The sequence below is a fragment of the Sceloporus occidentalis genome, unplaced genomic scaffold (genome assembly GCF_023333645.1).
Source record: "Sceloporus occidentalis isolate IW3139 unplaced genomic scaffold, rSceOcc1.0.p SCAF_5, whole genome shotgun sequence".
NCBI lineage: Eukaryota > Metazoa > Chordata > Lepidosauria > Squamata > Phrynosomatidae > Sceloporus > Sceloporus occidentalis.
In genome coordinates this window covers 166,748,354-166,764,591 of record NW_028316985.1, presented here as the reverse complement: position 1 = coordinate 166,764,591, position 16,238 = coordinate 166,748,354, and the positions used below count along the sequence as shown (strand labels likewise).

Here is a 16,238-nt window from a genome sequence, read left to right as displayed (position 1 = left end):
TGCTCTCAGAAATATATGCTGCATTTAATTCCATGAGGCTCAAGCTGCATCTACACTGCAGAATTAATACAGTTTGAAAACACTTTAACTAACCCTGTTATGGAATTCTGGGATTTGTAGTTTTGTGAAGTATTGAGCCTTCTCTATCAGAGAGTTTTGGTCCCACAACAAACTTCAAACCCCAGGGTTCCACAGGATGGGGCTGTGACAGATAAAGGGGTGTCAAACTGCAGGAATCCTGCAGTGTGGCAACAGCCCCACTCCTATGAATATATATATCCCTGCATCCTAACACCCCACCCATATTATTATTATTATTATTATTTTGCTTTGGCTTAATTGAACACAATCTCCACAGCACTGAAAGTATGAATCACAAGACAGAGTTATCTGTATTTCACACTGAGAAAAATAGGATTGACCAACAAGTTGATAAAGCAGTATTCCTATCTGCAGCACAATACAATTCAATCCTTTCCACAGATGTTCTATGATACAACATGCAGTTGTTGTGTTGGAATGCATCTGGCAAAGATCTCTGTTTTGTATTTTCACTATCAGGGTCTTCACATTTTCAGAACACTGCGAATGCTGAAACAACAGAACATAATTTAAAATTAAATGGGATGGCCTCTGTTCTGTTTATCATAGTAAATGGGTTAGATTCAGACTCACAGAAATCCCTTCTCAGGGAAGAGCCCTCTTCTGTTGGCTAATTTCAGAGATCTGCCGAGAGCGCAATCTGCTAGGAGAGGATGTGCTGGAACAAGATTTAAAAAAAACCAAACCAACCAACCAACCAACCAAGCCAGAAAATGATTGGATGGAGGAGAAGCCTAATTTGGACTAGGTTGAAGGTCCAAATAATTTCCAGCATTTCTAAACTGGACTTTTCCCAGATTTTGGAAAGAATGGGACTTTCCTGTTCTTTGCGAAGTCCAGGAGATGTCCGGATCAGGTAAATGATACCTCCAAGCTGGACATGGAGGCGTGCGATAACATCATTTTTAAATGCTTTAAGCCTGTGCCCAGCCCATGCCTAGCACAGGAGAAAAAGACATACGATAATCTCCTGCCATGCTAGCAGGGTGCAGAACTTGCTGTGAGTTGTAGTCTAAATCATAAAGCAGCTCTCCAAGGTGCTAAATTCTAGCTCCCAAACAAGTACAGCATCCTGTATAATACCTGTAAATTCAGATTAAATGCTGAATTGGAATAATGGCTAATGGGGGAAAAATGAAATGTTTACCTTTCTCCTTTATGGAGCAGTTCAAACCCATGATTGATTTGATCAAAAGGCAGAACATGGGTAATTAGAGGATCCAGAACGAACTTTTTTGCCATGAATTCCGAAACCAGTTTAGGAACAGCATCTTTGCTTTTCAGGCCTGCAAATAACATTGTTCATGATTACGACAAGCTCTGATATCCCAACCGTTTTCTATGCTGAAGCATGGTTATACATTTTTTAAAATCACAAGAGATATATTATATTTGCTTTGCTGCTTAAGGTTGCTGGGACCTGCATTCCAACATCTGGAATTGTATTTTGTGCTATTTAAGACCATCTGTAATGGTTCTGCTCCTCCTCACCCATCTTCTACAATAAATCCTACTGCAATGGCACACACCAAGCTTCTCCCTAAGCACAAAATGCAATAAATCTTTTCAGCAGCCAGTTGCTGGTCAATGCTAGAGCCATACCTCCAAATACAGAGCCTTTCCAAGTGCGTCCTGTGAAGATAAGTGTGGGAGAGAAAGTAATCTGAGATGCTGAAGGGGGTGCTCCCACAACCACGCTTGTGCCATAGTTCATATTGCAGGAAGCCAAGGCAGCAGTCTAAGGAAAAACCAAAGTCATACATTCAGATCAAGTTAAGGAAAATTTCTAGGTAAGTCATCCCGCCTATAAAAACTCTTCATTTATGAGCCCCCCCCCAAGACACAAAAAGAGGGTCGAGCGTTTACCCTCGACACCTCGATGGCACCACTTTAACTTCTGTTATGGCTTCGTGCTATGGAATCTTGGGACCTGTAGTTTTGAGGACCTGTTGAGTCATCTGTCAGGTGCCACAACAAACTACAAATCCCAGCATTTCACAACATGAAGCCAAGAGCAGTTAAAGTGGCATCAAACTGGATTATTTTTTCAGTGCAGATGCAAACTGAGTCCTTCCTCTGAAGGTGTTTACATCAGATAAATTCAGCTCAATAAAGCAAAGTGCAGCTGCTCGAGCAATGAGCGTCAGCCACTCTGTTCATGCTCATAGACACTCTGCTCATGCTTTGAGACACTGCATTCCAACTTCTGAGCTGAGCTAAGAACCCAGGCTGCATCCACACAACATTTCATTCCCAAATCCAAGAGGGATTTTTAATTCCAAGACACACACACACACACACACACACACACACACACACACACACACACTTTTTAATTCCAAGACTCATCTATCTATCTATCTATCTATCTATCTATCTATCTATCTATCTATCATAATTTTAAATTTCAAGACATTATACCTTCCTTTCTTTTTCTGAAAAACAAACCCCTTTAAGAGAATCCTATTTTGGGAGAATGGCAGGATATAAAATCAATCAATAAAAAATTATAGTGCAATAGTCCATCAGTGCATGGCTTGCATTATAAGACTATAACTTTAAACTTTATACATTTAAAAACAATTAAAATCACAGTAGGATCAGAGTGCTATAGAATCATGGAATCATAGATTTGGAAGAGACCCCAAGGGCCATCCAGTCCAACCCCATTCTACCATGCAGGAACTCTCCATCAAAGCATCCCTATTGGCATGCTGAAAAGGGGCCAGCTAACTGTATTTTATTCTATTTGTCTTTTAAAAAAGAGAAAAAACAAGGCTGGAAGGAAGCCTCTTGCCTTTTTGCATCACAGACCCTCCTCTTTTTTGTTGTTGCAAAAATCCAGAAATGACTGTTTTTGAAAACGTGAGTCCATTCTCAGGAGAAATGTCCAGAGTAGAGTCTGAGTCTCCTTTCTCTGGACTTCTGAAACCTAAATTATTCCAAAACCCAAAACTGACCCTGAGAGCATCTGGTTTGACCCCAAATCAAGGAAACTTGGGAATCCTGAAGGTTTAGATCAATTACTGAATTATTGAATTATATAAGGAATAGTGGTCTCAGGGTTTTGCTGACTGCTCAGTGTACAGAAGCACAACATTATTTTAAAAATATTGTGTATTAAATTACCTTCAGTCTATGTCTATGAGATGCATATGAAACATACATGGATCCCATCTCCCATTATATCCCATTAGACATACTGTATATAAATATACCAAACTCTGAAAAACTCCAAAATCCAAAATACATCTAGTCCTCAGCATTTTGGGTAAGGATTATTATTATTATTATTTTACTATATTGTATATGGATATAACTGCTGAAAGGAAAGTTAGAAGTCACCTTTTCTTTCTTTTATATTTCCTTTTAGAAGCTTCGTTCCTTCCTTTTTCTTTCTTCCTTTCTCCCCTTCCTCTTCCTCCCTTTCTTTTCCTTCTTTTCTTCTGTTCTCCCTCCTTCCCTATCATTCTTCCTTCCTTTTTTCCTTTCCTTCCCTTCTTCTTCCTACTCTCCTTCCCCAGGAAGAGACTTTTATTCTGGCAAAAGCACAGGGGAGGAGGAGGAGAAGGAGTAGGAGTCGGAGTGGAAGCCGGACTCTGATGGAAACGAAAGGGAAAGAAATCACAGGGACCCCCTCCCTCCCCCTCCCTCCCCCTCCTGTCTCTCTCTCTCTCTCTCTCCCTCCCTCTCTCTCTTTCTCTGAGCTTGCAACTTTTGTTGTCTTTCCCCTTTTCCCTCTCCAAGTTCTCCGTGGTTTTGATGGAGGGGAGGAGGGGGGAGGAAGGAGCTTGAACGCCCCCAGGGCCTGAAGGGGGGGTCCGGACCCCCAATCCACCCCCCCTGGCTACGTCCCTGACTCATTTCTCAACATCGTAGCGAGTAATGGGAATGGATTACTTCTCAAACACTGGGTGGCTAAAGGGAATATGTTAAACAAACTCTAATTTGAATTTCCAGAATCCCTTGCTGACTGGGGCTTTGGTGTAATAGTTTTTTGGGACACAATTTGGAGAAAAAGGAAATAAGAAAATAATGGAAGTGTTCTAGCCCCTCCCCATTTAGGTTAATCATACAACGTACTTCATGCACATACCATGGTGTCAGTGCGTCCAATCACTTCAAATGAATAGTCCACACCATCCCCATCAGTCATGTCCAGCACCACTTCATTGATGGGCTTCTGGAAATCCAGAGGGCTGACACACTCGGTGGCTCCCAGCTCTTTAGCCATAGGAAATTTATCCTTGTTGATGTCAATTCCAATGATTCGTGATGCTCCAGCTGCTTTGCAGCCCATGACCACAGAGAGGCCAACTCCCCCAAGACCAAAAACAGCACAGGAAGTATCAGGCCTTACCTGTATCAATAACAGTACAATAATCTTAGTAATATGAAGTTGTATGATTACAATACACACACACACACACACACACTTTTATTTATAAAAATATCATACAAAAACTACCAATGACTACTAAAATATACATAAACACATGCATACAAAGAATTACATTCCTTACATAAACTTAACATAAATTCTCTTCTACAATGTTCTATATATACATACACATATATCTTTTTTTCAATTGACCTGTTGAAATTTGAGAATTCTGTAACTTAGAAGGAGAATGTAAATATATAACCCTCATTCAGGTAGTAGCAACATTTTAGTTCCACATGCTAAAAAATATGTATTCTTATAACATATCTACCTGCAGAGTCATACACAAATGGACTGGAAACTATTCATGGATTTTTTGAGCAATAGGAAATCAGTAATAATAATAGGAAGAAACAATGGATGACAGATAAAACACCACAAGCAGTAAAAGAAAGAAAGGAAGCAAAACAAAAGGGAGACTGGAATAAAGAAAACAGAAATAATGACCACAGAATATCTTCACAAGTTCAATCTAGACAACGAGGATATAGAAATAGTAAAACAGTTCCTATTCCTGGGATCAAACATAGACCAGAATCAGGAGAAGAGTAAGAATGGAGAGATCCTAGAAGAACTAGAAGAGGTCCTAAAGAGCAAAGCTATACAACTAAGCATAAAAGTCAGAATTGTACAAGCAATTGTATTCCCCATTACCATATATGGATGTGAGAGCTGGAGAATTAATAAAATGGACAAAAAAAAAACCAAAACCAAAACCTAAATTCATTTGAGTGAGATGTGGTGCTAGAAAAGAGTGCTAAGGATACCACGGACAGCAAAAAAGTAGATCAAGCCTGAAATTTCCCTGGAGGCAAAGATCTGCCTATGCTGCAAAAAACATTTCCTGGATACTCTGCTGTAGCTGCACTGCAGAAATAATGTGGTTTGACACCACATAAATGGCCATGGCTCAGAGCTATAGAATTCTGGGATTAATAGTTTATTGTGGCACCAAAGTTCTTTGACAGAGAAGGCTAAATATCTCACCAAACCACAAATCTCAGAATTCTGTAGCATTGATCCATGGCAGTTATAGTGGTATCAAACTGCATTTTTTTGCAGTGCAGATTCAGCTTCTGATATAAAATCCTTAATCTTGTCATTTGTCCCAACTACAGTAGACACACAGAATCAGTGCCTATATGGTGACTCATCATTCAACAATTCACTCAACAGGTCTACTTTAGTTAGATTTATTATTGAACTTAATTATTAATACAGTCAGCCCTTCTTATCCACAGATTTTTTTATCCATGGATTCAACTATCCACAGCCTGAAAATATTTGAAAAATATATACATTCCAAAAAGCAAACCTTGATTTTGCTATTTTATATAAGGGACATCATTTCACTATCCCATTGTATATAATGGGAATTCAGCATCCACAGATTTTGGTATCCATGAGGGGTCCTGAAACCACACCACAGCGGATACAACTGTAACTTCATTATTGAACTTAAATGAAATACAATCATGTGGAAATGTTTGGTGTTACAGTTTCACAACTGATAGGATACAGACACCAAATACTCATATGTAAAAAATTACTCATGTGGCAGGTCATACACTTACATCCTAATGCTTACCTTTGCAGATCTGATAGCAGCACCATAACCAGTAGAAAATCCACAGCCTATCAGGCATGCTTTCTCGGGTGGAGCAGCGGAATCAATTTTGGCCACTGAATCCTCATGCACTACGGTATATTCAGTAAAGGTGCTGGTGCTAGCAAAATTGTGAACTAGCTTCCCTTTGTAGGAAAATCTGGTGGTGCCATCATACATTACTCCCTTAAATTCACCAAGGCTTTAAAACATGGAAAGGGAAATCAGATTATTGGGCTAATTTTCAACAAGAACAAGAAAGCCTGCAGTACTAGTATAGTACTAGTACTTTCTAATATTGCTGCAAATGATAACAAAAACTCACTCATTCTTTTCACACAGGTTGCCTTCAGGATTCTTGCATGGGCTGCATTTCCCACATTGTGGGAGAAAGAGTGGAATGACTTTGTCTCCTAGAAATTACATAAAGAGTATTGTGAGCCTGAAAGTTCTAGATGGAGTAAGAGCAGCGAGTGTTCACAACCAAGGACCTGTCCAAACTATTGCAAAAAAGTGAGATCTCTTGCAAAAGAAAACCTACGGTAGTTTATTATTGGTTGGAACTACACAGAAAAGCTTTTTTTTAAAATCCACATGGATTGCTTCAACCAGCTGGGAAGGGAGACAGGGTAAAGGACACTTAATAGGAAATTAATAAACATACAGATTCCATAATGCTAGAGAGAACTGGCCAGTCATAGATCTCATTATTTTTGATAGCACCTGGACTGATGCATTTCTGAGGTGCTGCAGATCAGGGTGCTGAGAAATGACATTTGTAGTTCTCTCCTGATAATTGGGTGCAGATAAGCAGCTCTCATGGACCCCAAGGGGTCTCTCCATTTGCCTGTTCTCAATGCACCCTGCAACCAGCAGAATGCTGCAGATATAATTTCCTAGCAACTCGATCTCCAGTACCTCAGAAGTTATTCATTTGGATCACTACCTGACAGCAATGGTAGGTTTTTTTTTTTTGAGGGTTGGCATCATCAGATGGATGGATAAAGGAGCTGTATCATCATAGGTTAAAAATGCACCACAACCACCAAATATAAAATACAAATAAGTGCAGATGGAAAGGAATGCTGGGAAGGGCATCTGGCAAGGAAGTGGGGCTATGGAGCCAGTGTGCAGAAGACAGAGACCAGGACAGAAGCAGCACCGTCACACTTTTGAAGAGCTGTTTGATAACAACTGTTCTCAACCTGGTATGTTTGCATGTTCTAATCTAATGCGATTGTGGGTCCTTAAGAGCCTGTTGTGATAAAATCCTTAGCCTCTGCTGGTTACACTTCTTTTCCTTTAGTGAGCTGGCTTTATGTAACTGAATACCTTTTTCTGATGCTGGAATTTGTTTTTATCCTTTTACACTGAAATGGTATATTCTTCTTGAACTTTTTATTCATTTTGTTTTCTATGTTGCTTAGGGAATTATTTTTCATTCAAGAAATGATTAACATGACAAAAATCAACTGTGCAAAATAGACTGCATATTTTGGCACTCAGAAATACGATGCCAGTTCCAACTCTGCAATCTCAGGGCTTGCCAGTTCAGCTTATCCTCTTGTTATCTTAACTCCAGAATCTAACATGATTAAGATGTGAAAAGATGGGTTTTAAAAAAAACATATCTGCTTTCTTGCACGCCCATGCTTGCCTTGGGTGTAGGCACATTTCTAATCTCCTCTCCCATGTTGTTTGGTGGAGGGCACACTGTATAAAAAGGGCCAGTCAAACCTCAGTGGTTAGCAGTTAGAAAATCTTGTATTGATTTTTACCAGACATTATAGTAGTTGGATACCACTTTAACTGCCATGGTTGTATGTTATAGAATCCTGGAATTTGTGATTTGGGAACTACAGATGCCAGCCACAGATGCTGATGAAACGTCAGGAATAAACTCTTCTAGAACATGGCCACATAGCCCCAAAAAACCACAAAGATCTACAGACACTCTCTCAGTCTCAGAGGATTGCAATGGCAAACCCCCTCTGAAAAAACTTGCTAAGAAAACCCTGTGATAGGTTTGTCTTATGCTTACCATAAATTGAAAACACACAAAAACAACAGCAGCAACAAAGCACTACAGAAGTGGTTCTCAGCCTTTAGTTCTCCAGATGTTTTCACCTTCAATTCCTAGGATTTCTATGCATTGTTCAAACTAGTTGGGACTTCTATGCAATGGAATCCAAAACATCCGGAGGAACAAAGGTTGAAAACCTCTGCTCTAGAGCTCTTTGGCATTTGCCAAACTGGCTGGGATTATCTTACCCTAGTTTAATTTTTGTCATTTTGTATATGACAATGCACTCTGTGTGCTTTGACATACCTGGTTTCACACAGGTAACTCCTTCCCCAACACTCTCCACAACACCAACTGCTTCATGGCCAGGAATAATGGGGAAGTTCACTTTTATCGCACCACTGAGTACATGGTCATCTGTGCGACAGATTCCAGAAGCCAGAATCTGCAATAAAGATGAAAAATTACTACAGACAATTGCTTCCCATTTAGAAGTTTGATGCAGTTATTTAGGGCATCAACAAGTGACTTAAGACTGGCTGAACAAGTGTTACTTCAGGGACTTAGGGCACAAGCCAGGTGAGGCTTTGCAGGTAAGGACCAGCTCTTTGCAAATTTGGCAGGGACAGTCCCAATTAATCTTCTGTTGTCCCACTTTTTCAGTTGCTTTTAAAACATTGCATTTTCTCTCTCCTCCTTCGACTTTCCCCCTTTATTCTCAGCTTCCTTCAGTTGCTGCAGACTGAGTTAAAAGCATAAAAAAATAGTTTGTACTCAAATGTCATAACTCATCCCCTAGAGTCTGACAATTCAGAGATAGAAGGGGAGGCAGACTGCCAGGAATTTGCATCCCCTGATAATGATGCCCTATGAGGAGGGCGAGTTGAGGCAAGTGGGGCTTGCTCCCTAATAGGAGGCTGAAGATGCTGAAGATCAATTGCCATAATTCATCAAGTAATAATGGGACAAAGAAAAATTATGCTACTCCCAGTACGTAGGAGGTACTGACCTATGGTAATTAGGTACCTGGGGCCTTAAAGCAGCTGCCTATAAATTTCCCTTAGGCAAAAGTAAACTGCTGCAGCCTCTTTTAGCTTGTGTGTTCTTCCTCATGAACTTTGCCATTTTGACCACACTCTGAAGTTGCTTGGCCATATGTATTCTAGTTTTAACTGTGAAATATTGGCATGGAACCCATGTTGACAAATTGGAGAGTATTGTTATATTAATTATACTGGCCTCACTTCAGTGCATATATGTCATTGACAGGGCCAGTGTAGTCATGAAGGTGCTAGCAAGTTAAGGTTCAGGTCCAGAACTCTGTCCATCACTTCTGCCATGGTAGGACTGCTTAGCGTTCCTATCATCATTCCCATAGTAACCTGTGGGTGGAAGACACATTCTGGACAACTTGCCCAGGGTTTCCCAAAACCTAGAACTAGACTTGTTAATTTTCCTGGTACCTCCACTCCACCCCCACCCCAATGCACAGGAAAATCCAGAGACATGTCTCCAAATGCTCAATTGATGCCTGTTTTTTATTTTAAAAGGAAATACATACTGGTGAGAGTAATAAATAAAATCTCTGCCATATCCCTAAACCTTACCTCCTTCCCCCCATCTTGCATAACAAGTCTCACCAGATTTCCTTGTGGAGAGGCAATGATTGTCAAACAATTCTAAGTCTGTAATACCAGCTACCTTAGAAATCTTACAGATACATGTGGACTGTGAATCTGGATTTATAAATGCATATTGTTCATAGAATCATAGAATCAGAGTTGGAAGAGACCACAAGGGCCATTCAGTCCAACCTCCTGCCATGCAGGAAATCCAAATCAAAGCATCCCCGACAGATGGCCATCCAGCCTCCGTTTGAAGACCTCCAAGGAGGGAGACTCCACTACACTCCGGGGGAGTTTGTTCCACTGTTGAACAGCCCTTACTGTCAGGAAGTTCCTCCTAATGTTGAGGTGGAATCTCTTTTCTTGTAGCGTGCATCCATTGCTCCAGGTCCTAGTCTCTGGGGCAGCAGAAAACAAGCTTGCTCCCTCCTCAATATAACATCCCTTCAAATATTTAAACAGAGCTTACATATCACCTCTTAACCTTCTTTTCTCCAGGCTAAACATCCTCAGCTCCCTAAGGCGTTCCTCATAGGGCAAGGTTTCCAGACCCTTCACCATTTTAGTCACCCTCCTTTGGACATGGTCCAGTTTCTCAATGTCCTTTTTGAATTGTGGTGCCCAGAACTGGACACAATATTCCAGGTGGGGCCTGACCAGAGAAGAATAGAGTGGCACTATTACTTCCCTTGATCTAGACACTATACTTCTATTGATGCAGCCTAAAATCTCATTGGCCTTTTTAGCTGCCACATCACACTGTTGACTCATGTTCAACTTCTGGTCTACTTGGACTCCTAGATCCCTTTCACACGTAGTTTCGTTCAGCCAGGTGTCCCCCATCCTATACCTTTTCATTTCATTTTTCTGCCCTAAGTGCAGTCCCTTACATTTCTCCATGTTGAATTTCATTTTGTTAGCTTTGGCCTAGCTTTCTAGTCTATTCAGGTCATTTTGAATTTTGATCCTGTCCTCTGGAGTATTAGCTATTCCTCCTAATTTGGTGTCATCTGCAAATTTGATAAGTATTCCCCCAATTTTTTCTTCCAAGTCATTGATAAAGATGTTGAATAGCACTGGGCCCAGGACAGAGCCCTGTGGGACCCCTCTGGTCACTTCTCTCCAGGATGAAAAGGTGCCATTGTTGAGCACACTTTGGGTTCGGCCGGTCAACCAATTAGAAATCCACGTAACAGTTGCCTTGTCTAGCCCACATTTTACAAGCTTGTTTGCAAGAATGTCATGGGGAACCCTGTCAAAGGCCTTACTGAAATCAAGATATCCACAGCATTCCTTTCATCTACCAAGCTAGTAATTTTATCAAAGAGATCAGATTTGTCTGGCATGATTTGTTTCTCTGAAACCCATGTTGACTTTTTGTGATTATTGAATTGCTTTCTAGATGTTCACAAACTCTCTGTTTAATTATCTTCTCTAGAATCTTTCCTGGTATTGATGTCAGACTAACTGGACGATAATTGTTTGGATCCTCTTTCTTCTCCTTTTTGAAGATGGGGGCAACGTTTGCCCTCCTCCAGTCTGCTGGGACTTCTCCTGTTCTCCAGGAGTTTTCAAAGATTATTGCCAATGGCTCCAATATTACATTTGCCAGTTCTTTTAATACCCTTGAATGTAGTTCATCTGGTCCTGGCGACTTAAATTCATTTAGATTAACAAGGAATTCCTGTACTATCTCTTTACTTATTTTGTACTGAAATTCCCCTATTCTGTCCTCTGCTCCTTTATCCTCAGGTTAAGTTCCCTTTGCCTTTTCTGAGAAGACTGAGGCAAAGAAAGTGTTGAGTAATTCTGCCTTTTCTCTGTCCCCTGTTAGCATTTTGCCATCTTCTCCATGCAGTGGTCCTACCGTTTCCTTCTTCTTCCTTTTGCTGCGGACATATCCATAAAAGCCCTTTTTGTTGTTCTTAACCTCTCTAGCAAGTCTGAGTTCATTCTGTGCCTTAGCTTTTCTGACCTTATCTCTACACTTGCTAGCTATTTGTTTGAATTCCTCTTTGGTGATTTCCCTATTTTTCCATTTCTTATACATGCTCCGTTTAAAATTTAGCTGAGCTGAAAGTTCCTTGGTCATCCATCCCATCCTGGGTTCTTGCGACACCTCCCATATTGATATTTGATATTTAAGACCTAAGTGATGTTTGGATGTAGCTGCCTGGAATTTGACCTGAAAGCTAGCACAAACCCGTTGGAAAAGGCTTCTATTATACTGTGATTTCTATGAAGACCACAAGCTTTTGTTGGTTACATAAGCAATGCATACTTTAGCAGAACCTATGTTTGAGAGGAGATTACAGCAAGGGTGGGGAACCTTTTTTAGCCTAAGGGGCAGATTCAGTTTCAAAAACTTTCTCAAGGTTGGGTTCATTCCAGAAGTGGGCAAGGCCAATGACAAATGGGTGGCAAAGAAAGCAAAAGATACCAGCGTATGTGAACTCAAAGATCCCCATATAACTAAGGTCCAAAACACACTGCAGAAATAATCCAGACCAAATTGAGACCACTTTAACTGCCCTGGCTCAATGCTAGGGAATTCTGGGAACTGTAGAGTTGTGAGACATTTTACCTTCTATGCCAGAGAGCCACAAGAAACTACAAGTCCCAGGATTCCCTAGCACTGAGCCAGGGAAGTTAAAGTGATCTCAAACTGGATTATTTCTGCAGTGTGTTCTGGATGTCTGATTTGGAGATGCATTTAAGTCTTTCAGAATGGTGGGAAGAACAGTAGAAACCACCGCAAATGGCCTAATGAGGGAGATGGTGTCACAAGGCTACTAGTGGAGTAGCAGATGGGCAACTTGGGACCCCAGAAGAGGTGGATTTGCCCCAAGTGTTGTGACAACAGGCAAAGCTTGGTCCCTTCTTGTCAGAAATATGACAAAGGAATTCCATTTTGGAATAAAAACTTCCATCATACAGCAAGCTGCCTCTGTAACTATGATGGCTACCATAGCTTAGAAAGGTTACCATTGTGCACTAAAACTTCCAGAGTCCCCTAGCAGGCTTGGGCACTGTCCATGCTGCCTTGAGGATTCTGGGAACTGTCATTCAAAAAGGGAAATCTTCTAAACACGCCTTGTGTTCTGATGCTCCCAAATGGCTTTAGCCACAAGTCCTGCCTCGAGAGATGGCTATAAAATTCTACCCAGGTGGAATTCCATCCCATCTCCACCCCATCTCCACCCCATCTCCGTTCTCCTTTCTGCACAGGATTCAGGAGTGGTGAAGGAGCATCGGACTAATTCTATATATGTCCAGTCAGAAGGATGAGGTCATCTTTGAGACCTCAAGAGGACCACTGGGAAGTCCTAGAGGATGCATTTGTCCTTATCTTTCTGCCTATGAGGGCATAGCTGGATATTCCTTTGCTTCTCTCTGCTCTCCATCATCCACTACATGTTAGTGTTGGGTCGGGGGCAGGAGGAAGGTGACTGATGAAGGAGTGAGGATTGTAAGTCCTCTCTCTGCAACAACAACAAAAAAGACATATGCCAGCATTATGTCATAAACAGGATGCCAGTCCATGCCTGCAGATAAGTCTCTTGGGGATTTATTTCATCATTTTTTTCAGTTGAATGAATGAAGAAGCCATTGTGAGAAGTACACCTGTACATCTGAGCTCTAGTTCCAGCAGCATACTGCCAGTCTGGGAAACAACTCAAGATATTTAGGTGCCTGAGATGAAGAAAATGATGCCACTTTCCTCCATATTCTACATATAGCCTACCCACCAGGATCAACAATTAAATTTATAACTGAATCTCCCAATAGGACAGCATCATGCCTTGTAACTGAGGGCAATAGTTTAGTGTAGGAAGCATGAGGGTTTGGGAAGGGAAAACTCTCCTAGTTCTCAGACTCTCCAGCTTGAAGCATTTGCTCCCAAAGGGCAGCTGTCTCACTTTGTCTAATGGTAGACCCAACCAGAGTAGAGTGAATGTGGGTGAATACAGATAATCTGCCCAAACTAGAGTTAGGTTTCTTTTCTTTACCTTGATGCGAACTTCATGTGCTTTTGGTGGGGCCACTTCTATTTCCACAATGCTAAATGGTTTCTTAGGTTCCCAGACTATGGCTGCTTTGCATTTGATGACCTGTGAAAATAATGGGAGATGAGACAGTATTTATAACTACCGGACTTGAAATAAGACATTCTTACTTTCTCTTTTTCCACATTCTCATGGCACTTTAGCATATTCTCATAGTGTACATTGTGGCTTGCATTTAAGGCTGGGGGTTAAACAAATCACTGTTTTCTTTTTCCATAGCCACCCTGCCAGCAAAGCCAATGGTCATGACAGCTGAGGGATTGTGTGAATGTAAACACATCCAGAGTACCTTTTCCAAATTCTAAGTAAGGACTTCATTGTACTGCCTCTGGTGCCCAACTTACCTCTTCTGAATTGGGCTCAAATTGGGAAGTTACACTAATTTTACTGCAGTGTTGCATTCGGGTCCCGTAAGTCACTTCAGCAGCCATTTTTTCCAAACCCAAAGCTTTGGAATGGGAAAAAATGACTCCCCAAGTGACTTATGGGTCCCAAATTTAATGCTGGTGGGAACAGGAGGCTGTTTTGAGGAAAATGTCCATATGATAAAATCAGAGTTAACTTCCAAATTTGAGCCCAATTCGGAAGAGCTAAATCAGGCACCGGAGGCAGTGCGATAAAGTCCTAAGACTGTTTAGGCTTGAGCCCAAACAAATTGCTCACAGTTTGCAGTTTCCTCACACCTGCAGTCTGAAAAGATTTAGCTCAGGATTCCTTTATCTTCTTCTATAGGTAGAGTCTCTAATTCTATACTCTCTAATGTCCCAATTTGGCAGGGACAGTCCAGATTAATCCTTTATCATCCCATTTGTTCAGATGGTTTTAAAATGCTTGCTCTCCATCTCCCACTTTCCCTCCTTTGTCCTCAGCTTACTTCAATTGCTGCAGACTGAGTTAAAAGTGCAAAAGTAATTTTTACAAAATCAGCTCATTGGAGAGTGGAGGGAGAGGAGAAGAGCAGGTGGAGACTTGCCTTTTCCAGTAGGCTCAGGCAAAAGCAAACTGTTGCTACCTCTTCTAACTTGTGAGATGCTCTTTATTAATAACTTTTGCCACCTTGATCACACTCTGATTTTGCTTGGCCACATATATCCCAGTTTTCATCAGTGAAATGTTGAAAGAAAGACTAGGCTATTGAAGACATACAAGAAAGTTTGACACTTTTAGTATTTGAAGCAGGATTTCTGCCGTTTTCCAAGTCCCAGATTTCGCCCCTTTGTTTCTATCTAAAGAGAAAGACTAGGAGCTAAAGGACTGGAGAACAAGTTCAATATGCCTAAGGGTCAGACATATATTTCCTGAACAGCAGCACCCATCTGTATAACATAGTTACACCTGTGCAACATCGGGAATGATGGTGCCACTGTTGAAGAGAACAACCACCACTACAGAAGCAATGTCCTTAAAAACTTAGACAAACCTCTAGTTAGTTATGTATGAAACAAACATAAGCATGTGTTTCAGCAGGTCATGTGCTCTTGTTGGCTTCAGCATCAGTGGAGTACTCTTTCCAGATTGTTTTTTCCACCATAGTTCATTTTGGGAGGAGAATTGCATTTTTCTACACGCAGCAGAGTTACAAAATCATTTGTACACACAAATATGTCCTTTGTCTCCCTTCTCTTTTATTTTGTATCCCTTTTATCATTTATAACATATTTTTTTCCACAGGACTATACGTAAGTATCTGTAAATTTTGAGGGCAGCAAGTCTTTTCTGTCTGACTATAGATTCTGTTGAGAGAAAGCAGTCCTGCATGATACGAATGCCAGCTCTTCAGAACAGGATTAAATCTAGTAGCGGCAGATTGTGTGATGGATTTTGCCAGCATTTCTATTGCAAGAAACTCTCAGCTTCTGGCCAAGGTGCAATATAGCCCCTCTATGTGTGCATTTAGGTTCCAGTTTTACACATAGACACACATCTGGGATGTAAAAGCAATGTTAAAAGAAATCATCTACTTACTTTCCCTGCAGTGCTCATGGTTCTAGGCTTTGCAATCTATCAGCCTTTCTGTGTGGTTTTGGTAGTTCTAGTCTGCCTTCCCAGATGGACCAAAATTTCCCTTTTAAAGCAGTTGCTCAGATGTGACTCAATTTTCAACAAAGTCCAATATTTACTGAGCCCCACCCTAAGATCTTGGCCACTCCTCTACTGTCACTTTGTTTCCTCTAGTTTAATTGTATGTATGGATTAAAATTCAGTTATGTGGGTGTTTTCACCTCAAAGGCTTGATTAAGACATGCAGAGGCACTGAGCAACGTCAAGTTTACAAAGCCCCATATGACGCTTCTTAAATTTTCTTGGCTTGTGCTTAAATCTGGCACTGATTTAAATCTGGCACTGACCCAGCAGAACTGCAATGCATCTT

The 16,238-nt window shown here is 40.9% G+C and overlaps 1 protein-coding gene across 1 annotated transcript; it reads right to left on the bottom strand.

Annotated features, from left to right (window-relative positions):
- Positions 1–410: 410 nt before the first annotated feature.
- Positions 411–15,908, bottom strand: LOC149313119 (alcohol dehydrogenase 1B-like). The gene is made up of 9 exons (XM_089527100.1): positions 15,833–15,908; positions 13,811–13,912; positions 8,482–8,620; positions 6,478–6,565; positions 6,135–6,354; positions 4,199–4,462; positions 1,705–1,840; positions 1,250–1,388; positions 411–591 (listed from the first exon to the last, which is right to left on the bottom strand). The coding sequence occupies exons 1-9, from the start codon at positions 15,848–15,850 to the stop codon at positions 567–569; spliced, it is 1,131 nt and encodes a 376-aa protein (XP_089383226.1). The 5' UTR covers positions 15,851–15,908; the 3' UTR covers positions 411–566.
- Between the last annotated feature and the right edge of the window lie 330 nt (positions 15,909–16,238).

Bases quoted from the DNA above. Each gene is read 5' to 3' on its own strand.
- LOC149313119 (XM_089527100.1), bottom strand. The intron at 1,389-1,704 runs GTATGGCTCTAG...TGTTATTTGCAG, and splicing joins GAAAGGCTCTGTATTTGGAG to GCCTGAAAAGCAAAGATGCT. The intron at 592-1,249 runs GTAAACATTTCA...CTGTTGTTTCAG, and splicing joins CTGCTCCATAAAGGAGAAAG to CATTCGCAGTGTTCTGAAAA.